The following is a 9,734-nucleotide window of genomic DNA, read 5'->3' on the forward strand; positions in this document are numbered from 1 at the left end:
ACTGGACCAAAGCGCCTTCCGGGTCGGCCAAGTCCAGAAGCCGCCCGCGCTCGGGGCACCGGACAGGAGAGGAGACGGGCCCGCGCGGAAACCCTGCGCCTCGCCGCTTAGTGCTCCGGGCGGCGTGAGGAGGACCGAGTCGCCGGGACGGGCGCGCCGGGCAGGGGGCGGAGCCGCCGGCGGACAGTCGCCCGGGTCCCGGATTCGCTTGAGGGCGTGGCTCTACGCATGCTCGGCTCGCCGGCCCTCCGCCGTCGCGGGGCGCGGGAGGGGCAAGCAGCGGGAACCGCCTCATGGCGCAGGCGGGGAGAGCTGGTCCGGGGGCCTGGGGGCGGCGGTGCGCGGGCGGGGATGCGGCTCCGGTCTGCACGCCTTGGCGCTGGGCCTCCGCGCTGCTCTGGCTGGCGACGGCGGCAGCGGCGGCGGCGAGCGGCCCCTCCCGGCGCCAGTGGCCGGTGCCCTACAAGTGAGTGCGCGGGCGCGGCGGGGCGGGAGTTCGCGCGCGCGGCCGAAGTTCGCGGGTCAAAGGCGGGGAGGTCGGGGAGGGGATTGTGTCCCGGTCGCGCAGTTGTGCGGGGGCGGCGCTCGGCGACCCTGAGGGCGCGGCGTTGAATGAAGTAGAGAGCTGTTGAGTCGCGGCTGTTTGCTGCGCGCCGCCCTGGGGTCACCTCCTCCCGGGACCCTTGAGCCATTTACGAGATGACCTAGACTCAGGGCTGCCCCGAATCGTGGATGAAAAGGGAGTAATGTTATTTCGTCGCGTGACTGTCGGATACAAGTCGCTGACACTTCGAATAGTTTGGGGAGACCTTTAATATCGCATTTATTACTGTGTCATGCCCTCTCATTTAGTTATCTTGAGTGCATAACATTTGCGCGTCAAGTGTCCAGTTTACCCAGCTTGCCTGGGTTTGCCTGGGACTTCCCGTTTTTAGCACTAGAAGTCCGGCGACCCGGGAATCCACTCGCCCCCTCGGTTGGCGACCTCGTTTGTCCACTGTCTTTAGCCTGGAGGTAGGACGCTGGTCATAAGCTGAGGACAGGGAGACTGCAGATATGCGAAGCATATTTGAGCCTTTGAACTAGAAGAGTATTTACATGGCCTAATTGTCAGAGATGGCTAAGCAGAGAGAAAGAAAGAAAACATGGTGTCAACATCAGGCAGGAGAAGGGCCAGCAGCTTTTGAAAATGCACAACTATTTTGGATGACGAAATAGTGAGTTGGAAGACAGGATAACCTAGGGGTCGCGAGTGAGTTCTGGGCTCCGACCACTGCGGATCAAGTCAGGCTCCACCATCACTAGCTGTGTGATCTTGGGAAAGTTGCTCAGTATCTCAGTGTCCACATGTCCTGAGTCAAAAAGTAGGAACAGTAGTTACTTCAGGTTTGTTGGGGGGATTAAATCTAGTAAATGCTAGCCAGCTATTTTCAAACCTGAATACAGTATTGGTGTATTCTGCTCACTAAATGGCTCGCAGTACTTCCTTGTTTTGCTTGATATACATGAAAAGAGAAATTTGAGTTTGAAGCTGGTTTTCTTGAAAGTGTTAGTAAAATGTTCAAAAGAAGTAAAAATTTAATATTCAATAAAACAAGGAAGAGATTGGAAATCCAAAACTACTTGATTTAAGGACAAGATATTGACTATGACTTCTTATGTTTCTTTAAAAGTTTGAAGTGTTAAGGACATGCCTTCATCTAATCCCCATCATAAAATTTTAACTTTATTAAGTTCACACTTAAATCATACTTTTGAAATTACCTTTGACCTAAAATAGATTTTGCTGTGGGTAAGTGAAACCTATATGTAGTTGCCCATTTGCTTAAACCAGGTAAGCACCTATAAAACAGTTAAGTATATCCAAGACTCGTAAGCTTTTAGGAGGGGTTGTCAATATTTTTGTCTAAATAAAGTTTTGTGGGTTTTTTTTTTTTTTTTTTTTTTTTGGCTGTACCGCAGGGCTTGCGGGATCTTAGTTCCCTGACCAGGGATTGAACCCAGGCCAAGGCAGTGCAAGCACCGAATCCTAACCACTAGACCACCAGGGAAGTCCCTAAATCAAGATTTTAACTCTTTAAATTAGAATAGACATTTTTGTTGATGTATTAGGATTGTAAAACAATAGATTGGGCTAGAACCTGAGGGAATCTAGGATTCTTAGAGGCTAGGTAGAGGCAGCTGCTTTCTCTTTCATCTTTCTCTCCAGTGGAAGGTGTGTAGTGAGTGTCTGCTGATCTGAAATCACCACAGTCCCCCCTCCCCGGTCCTACTGCCTTGGCCTTCTCAGGCTGCTTTCTCTCTTGTATTATTGCCCTGAGCTCCTCACCGACCTCTCAGCCTTAATTTGGCCTTTCTCCCCGCCCTTTTCTAATTCATAAAGTGAGGCTTATTTAGAGCAAATTCAGTTATATCACGTCTGCTACTTCAGATCCTTTCATTGATCTCCCTCCTGGGCTCAGCCCTCCCCAGCTGTGGCACTCTAGAAGGTGTCCTTCACATTGTCCAGACATACCTCTCGTTTTATTGCACTTCTCAGATACCGCATTTTTTACCAACTGAAGATTTGTGGCAACCTTGTGTGGTCAGATGCTAGTTAGCATTTTTTAGCAGTAAAGTATTTTTAAATTGAGGTACATACAATATGTTGGGTTTTTTAAGACATAATACTATTGCACGCTGAATAGACCACGGTATGATGTAAACATAACTTTTATATGCACTGGGAAACTAAAAAGCTCGGGTGACTCCCTTCCCTTTACAGCGTCATCCGACGTATCGTGGTGGTCTGGAAGCGACCCACGCTGTCTCCGAGGTGCACCTGAATTAGGGCGAAGTGACAGTCCCTGCCTCCCTCTCCTCTCACCGCTGCTGCCTTGAAGCCTGAACTCCAGTCTTCCTTACCCACTTGAGACTCTTCCAGCGTGTCATGCTTGTCTTAGAGTATTTAGTGTTTTGTTTCCTTTTCCGTACTGACTTCCTAAAGTATTTTAAAAACCTAGGCTAGGCCTTCATCTCTTCCTTTGCCTCCTTACCCCCAGCCATCCCGCAGCAGGTAAAAATGATTTCTCCCTCTTTTGCACCCTCAGGACTTTGTGTATTTATTTCTTTGTAAGCACTCACCATGCTGCGCTTCATCACTTGTTTAATGTCTTAGCAGCCCTCCCCCAGAGCTCCTGGAGGGGAGGAACAGCATTTTAACTTTTGTTTCCCTCCTTTCTAGTATAGTCGTAGATCCTCAGTAATATTGGTTGAAGGGGATGTCGGCTAATCCTCAAGAAAATAGAAAATACGTTCTATTTAATTATGATTATCTTTGAATAATCTTAACATGGATTGTTTGGGAAGTTCAATATCATTTGAAAGCTATTCCTTTATTCAGTAAATATCTGTCTACTAAATGAGATGTAGGGCTATAAACATTTTCACATGTGGTCTCCGTCTTCAGAATTCTCACAATGGGAGCGGGGAACCAGGAAGCACGCAATTATCAGTGCTTTCAATGTATCATTTGCTATTAAAGACATCATTGGAGTTTGTTCACAGGATAACATATAAAATGTATATTTATACACTATGGCTGAGCTTTGGGTGTTTTTTCTAAAACTGTGATTGACAGTGAAATTAAAATCTGGATTGTACAATGTGCGAGAACCAAATTCCTATTAGAATCTAAGTTGATGATTTTTTTTGTCAGACGCTTTTCCTTCCGTCCAGAACCAGATCCTTACTGTCAAGCTAAATACACTTTCTGTCCCACTGGCTCCCCTATCCCAGTGATGAAGGATGATGATGTCATTGAAGTCTTTCGATTACAAGCCCCAGTGTGGGAATTTAAATATGGAGACCTCCTGGGACACTTGGTAAGGCTGCATCTTGATCTTATAGCTGGTTAATTAAGTGATTTGATTAAGTGGATTTGAGGGAATAATCTCTATTCAGTCACTAGTTTTAGATTATGTTTATTGGTGTTCCTCTTAGCGAATTTTAAATAAGTAGTCCAAAAAAAAATCAGGTTTTATGAGCCTGACAATAATCAATGCAGTTGCTTTAATCCATTTTAATATTATGAATCCAAACGCAATTCCTGTACCCAGATCCTGGAAAGAAAGAAAGGAGGAGGCCCCGAGCAAGGGGCAAGGCAGGTGGGAATCACTCACATCCAGTTCCTATTGTGCACACTTTTCCTAGGTTAGCTCACCATTTGAGCCTCTCATCACCTGAGAGGTACACAGACTTCCTTCCTGAGTCTGGGGCATGGAGGCTTCTCAACGCGAGAATAGCAACAGGGAAGGCGAATAACTGGTCTACTCTATATGCAGTTGTGGTATCGCACTTTCTCCCATCTGGCTCCTAAACCAGTGGTTATGTCACAGATGCTTTGATACATGTATGATCTTTACACAGAAAATTATGCACGATGCCATTGGATTCAGGAGTACTTTAACTGGAAAGAACTACACAATGGAATGGTATGAACTTTTCCAGCTTGGAAACTGCACATTTCCCCATCTCCGACCTGAAATGAATGCCCCTTTCTGGTGTAATCAAGGAGCTGCCTGCTTTTTTGAAGGAATTGATGATATTCACTGGAAGGAAAATGGGACGTTAGTTCTAGTAGCAACCATATCAGGTAAGTTTCAAAAATATGGCAGCATTTGATGATTGCATCAATATCCAAAAATGACAGAAATTACTTTCATTGAGGCTTCTCAGTAATGGTCTACTCGTCAGAGGTCAACTTATAAAATACACTTCTGGAATCACTAACCTTTGATCCAAACTATTACTCATGCAAAACTTCACCTTATTTACAGATTATCTTTTCTATTTTCATAATAAAAATAAATGATATAAAGCTGTACAATTAAATTGGACTTTCTAAATAAAATAATAGAGGTAAATCTCTATTTTAGAGGTGACCACCAGTTTGTTCTCTGTATCTGTGGGTCTGTTTCTGTTTTGTTTGTTCATTTGTTTTATTTTTTAGATTCTACATACCATATGAAATCATATGGTAATTTGCCTTTCTCTGTCTGACTTACTAAACATAATATCCTCTAGGTCCATCCATGTTGTCACAAATGGCAAGATTTCATTCTTTTTTATGGCTGAATAATATTCCATTGTATGTACATGCCACATTTTCCTTATTCATTCATCCCTTGATGGAAACTTGGGTTATATCCATGTCTTGGCTATTGTAAATAATGCTGCAGGAAACTTAGGCGTGCTTATATCTTTTCAAGTTAGTGTTTTCTCTTCCTTTGGATAAATGCCCAGGAGTGGAATTGCTGGATCATATGGTGTATGTTTAATTTTTTGAGGAACCTCCATACTGTTCTCCATAGTGGCTGCACCAATTTACATTCCCATCAATAGTGCATGAGGGTTCCCTCTTCTCCACACCCTCAACAACACTTATTTGGTCTCTTTTTGATGATGGCCATAATGACAGGTGTGAGGTAATATCTCATTGTGGTTTTGATTTGCAGAATTGGTGTCTTTTAAATGTAATCTGGGAATCTTTTAACTATATATCATGCTGTTTTCTATCTTTCTTCCTATTTTCTAATTGATGTGCCCCAAACCATCCAACAATATGAAAGTCCATTTCTCTTTTAGCAATGCTCAGTGTGGTAAATAGCTATCCTTCTTTCATTCCAGGCCAGTTCACATCTATCCTTTCTCCATTTCCACCTACCTCATTATCTACAGAATCTTCCTTCTGACATCAAAGTATGATCATATGAACAAGTGATCACTATTTTCTGTAGAAGAGTTTGCAATATGCTGGTACTTAAATCTTGTAAGTTATCCATCTGCCTTGTGATTAATCCTGTTCGTTGACCTTTCTTCACATTACAGAGTAGGGTTTTGAAGCGTTCTTATCTCTTCATTACAAGCACTGGCTTTTCAAAGTTGAAGAACACTAAGAACAGTATCCCCAGCTCTAAGAAAACAGGATTTATATTATTTCACCATTTTAATACCATACAGTTGATAAAAGCAGCCACTCTGTTCATTCTGTAGGGCTTGAAATATTGATTTTATGGACTCAAGTTGGAATAACCTAAGAAAGATTCACACACAGTGACAAAGTGAAATGTTGGGGCCATGCCGTTTTAGGCCCAGATGTGGCTGCAACCATGCAGAGTATTTTGTTAACATTTGGAGAGATTCCTCTGGTCTGGTACAAGGTGGTAAGAGAGAGTGTTAGCCATCCTGGAGTCTGTATAATCCATGAACTTGGGTCAAAAACATTTCCAGTTTAGTTGATTCACTGGAAGAATTTGTGTAGTGGGTAGAAACGTTGTAAGCAGTAGCCACAGTACAGGGAGCAAAGGGAGATACCAGATACTCAGGGTGAATGGGGCACGGTGCTTCCTTCTCAAGTAGCTGTTCCTCAGGGCAGCCATTCATACCTTGCTTTGCACAGAAAAGCTTTGTGTTTCACCCTCCTCAGTTCTTCTTACACTGTCTTTGCCTCATTCACTTTTTCCTCTTCCACAATTTTTCCCTTGCTTCTTTTTTCTCTTTCCTCTGAATCCAAGATCTGTTGAGCAGAGTAGAGAAAAGATATAAGCACGCCTAAGTTTCCTGCAGCATTATTTACAATAGCCAAGACATGGATATAACCCAAGTTTCCATCAAGGGATGAATGAATAAGGAAAATGTGGCACATGTACAATTAGCTTCTGACTGTAGCTTAAATGATTATAGAATTTGTATGTAAGACTCCTCTTTATACACCTATTATATCTACTGTTGAGTTCAGAAATACCTGGTGCCTTGAAAAATGGAACAGAAATTGGCTGAGCTTGGATTCCTTTTGTGAGATGCAGGTTTGGAAATTCAAAAACTGTTGTTTAATCATGTAGTCATGGCCTTGATCTGGTTAGAGCATTTTACTTAAAACTAACATGATTAGCTTTGATGTTCACATAGTGTTGTTCTTTGTTTTTTTTGTTCGTTTGTTTTTAACTAGGAGACATATTTAACAAAATGGCAAAGTGGGTAAAACAGGACAATGAAACAGGGATTTATTATGAGACATGGACTGTCCAAGCCAGCCCAGAAGAAGGGGCAGAGACGTGGTTTGAATCCTACGACTGTTCCAAATTTGTGTTAAGGACGTATAAGAAGTTGGCTGAACTTGGAGCGGACTTCAAGAAGACAGAAACCAACTATACAAGAATATTTCTTTACAGTGGAGAACCTACTTACTTGGGAAATGAAACATCTGTTTTTGGGCCAACAGGAAACAAGACTCTTGCTTTAGCCATAAAAAGATTTTATTACCCTTTCAAACCACATTTGTCAACTAAAGAGTTTCTTTTGAGTTTCTTGCAGATTTTTGATGCCGTGATTATACACAGACAGTTCTATTTGTTTTATAATTTTGAATATTGGTTTTTACCTATGAAATTCCCTTTTATTAAAATAACATATGAAGAAATCCCTTTACCTAACAGAAACAGAACACTCTCTGGTTTATAAAACCTTAATTCTACTGCTTTTTTTTCTACTAGCACATCAGTTTTTCAGGGAGTGGTTTTACCTGTGTGGATTTCTTAGGCCTTTCTTCCTTGGGACAGAAAGGTAAAATATACAGGGGCAGAATTGCTGCATAATAATATCTAGGGAATTTTTTTGGAAAGAAGATGAAAACGCTTATTGTGTTGGCCAAAGTGGAACCCATTAGGTGATCTTGATTTCAATCTCCAAGGCTTTGTTAATATGGAGAATTGTATCATATCATCAGATATACAGGATCTTTGGACTCAGAATGTGAAATTGTGGATATGCTGTGCCAAAACTTTTAAAATACTGTCAGTGACTTTGTCATGGTGGGAGCTACTTTTTGCAGATATGGTAGTTACACTTTTTCATTTAGGTACTTTCTGGTAGTTTTGACTGACTTTACAGCCTTTGTAACTTCTACAGCTAGTCCTAGTAGTTTGATTTTCTTCTATTCACTTAAAGAGTAATTTGGGGGCTTCCCTGGTGGCACAGTGGTTGAGAGTCCGCCTGCCGATGCAGGGGACACGGGTTTGTGCCCCGGTCCGGGAGGATCCCACATGCCGCGGAGCGGCTGGGCCCGTGAGCCGTGGCCGCTGACCCTGCGCGTCCGGAGCCTGTGCTCCGCAACGGGAGAGGCCACAACAGTGAGAGGCCCACGTACCGCAAAAAAAAAAAAAAAAGAAGTAATTTGGACACCACAGCTGGAGTGGTCATGCTTCCAGATGTGGTAAAATCAGTGATAAAGAGCACACGTTTCTGGCTAGCATTTTAGAACTAGCCAGTAACTGGTATTTTGTGATTTAAGCAACTTATCATTTCCAAACCTTAGTTTCCTTATCTCGAAAATGATTCATCTGTCATGATTGTTGTAAAGACTGAAGCCATGTATAGTTTGGCCTAGTAAGTTACCACAGTAAGTGGTAACTATAACGATTAATCAAAGAACAAACTGCATTGATCTTGCCTAATGTGGTGTACATGCCACCCTTTCCTGGTTTTGTAATAATCACCTAGACTTTGAGCGGGCAGCATAGTGCTTCTGCGGTTCTTCACACACATGGAACATGGAAGTATCTGACTGCAGGTACATCTGGGTGAACAGGCACCCTTTAACTAACTCCTTCACTGCTTCACACAGTCCCTCCGCCACCCACTTAAAGCTGCCAGCAGTGGAAGAAGGTACACTTCCCAGAGAGAGGGCAGGTTTTTGTCAAGGATCTCCAAGTAGCCGTGCTTCCATTAGGGCCACCAAACAAGGTTTCAAGGTCCTTTAAGTGTCTGATAACTGAACACCTTGTTTCTATTCATGGAAAAAATACCTACCAGTCAGGAAAATGATGAGGCAGAGATCAGAGAAAACTATCTGTATTTAATATGTAAATGTACCAATTCTATTCAGTTTCTGCCCACATTTGAGTGCTTCCTAAGAGGTTAGTACATTGAGTTCTCATAAAAAGCTTAAGCGTAGGTACTCTACGTGATTCAAATGAGTAAACTGAGACTTAGAAAGGTTACGTGACCTTTCCACAGCTACCCACTTAGTGGTAATGGAGCCTCATTCTGAACCAAGTTCTGCTGACTGAATGGGATGCACCATCAAGCAGGTTTTTCAGCGCTGCATCAGACCAGTGCCTGGACCATAAGTTACTAACACCATATGTTCTGGTCTGTGAGGGGGAACTGTTAAAGCAACTTGTTGGACTAATTTTGTTTCTGTTGAATCTAATTAAAAAAAAAAAACCCGGGGGCTTGTACTTTGCTTTTATTTCATTTGTCTAGGAATTTATTATTGTCTTCAAAACTATAGGCACTAAAACGCAGTCTAAAAATAAAAACCCAGCCCTTCAGCACAGATAGCATAAGCACTGCACCTTTATGATGATGCCTGCTGCACAGAGGATGTCTCACCCTCGAGCACAGGGAGAACTGGCTTTCACTGCCTACAGTTCAGCCTTGTCTACTCATGTTAATAGCGCCAAACATTCCTGATTACTTTAGCCTCTTTAACCTACTAGTTGTCTTCGGAATATGTCACAAGAAAACTTGGATCTTTGCACTAGCACCATCTAGTGGCTAAAATCGGGCAATGTCAACCTCTACGGATTCTCAGGAAAATTGCTCTGGAAAAAGTGTTTTGGATTTCCAGAACTGCATTGGGGTAACAAGCAGAAACTCCTATGCCAAGTTTGTATTAACTGTAAATCACAGAA

General features: G+C 42.8%; 1 protein-coding gene across 1 annotated transcript; it reads left to right on the forward strand.

The window, feature by feature from the left end:
• The first annotated feature begins 293 nt into the window (after positions 1-293).
• CLN5 (CLN5 intracellular trafficking protein) lies at positions 294-9,282 on the forward strand. The gene is made up of 4 exons (XM_060079579.1): positions 294-466; positions 3,698-3,863; positions 4,408-4,633; positions 6,989-9,282. The coding sequence occupies exons 1-4, from the start codon at positions 294-296 to the stop codon at positions 7,498-7,500; spliced, it is 1,077 nt and encodes a 358-aa protein (XP_059935562.1). The 3' UTR covers positions 7,501-9,282.
• Positions 9,283-9,734: the final 452 nt, after the last annotated feature.

The sequence above is a fragment of the Mesoplodon densirostris genome, chromosome 17 (assembly GCF_025265405.1).
Source record: "Mesoplodon densirostris isolate mMesDen1 chromosome 17, mMesDen1 primary haplotype, whole genome shotgun sequence".
NCBI classification, from domain to species: Eukaryota; Metazoa; Chordata; class Mammalia; order Artiodactyla; family Ziphiidae; genus Mesoplodon; species Mesoplodon densirostris.

What these genes read in the sequence shown, in the direction of transcription:
- CLN5 (XM_060079579.1), top strand. Translation starts at nt 294, where the DNA reads ATGGCGCAGGCGGGGAGAGCTGGTCCGGGGGCCTGGGGGCGGCGGTGC. An exon ending in CAGTGGCCGGTGCCCTACAA is followed by an intron (nt 467 to 3,697) that starts GTGAGTGCGCGG and finishes TTTTTTTGTCAG; the next exon opens with ACGCTTTTCCTTCCGTCCAG. An exon ending in GAGACCTCCTGGGACACTTG is followed by an intron (nt 3,864 to 4,407) that starts GTAAGGCTGCAT and finishes ATCTTTACACAG; the next exon opens with AAAATTATGCACGATGCCAT.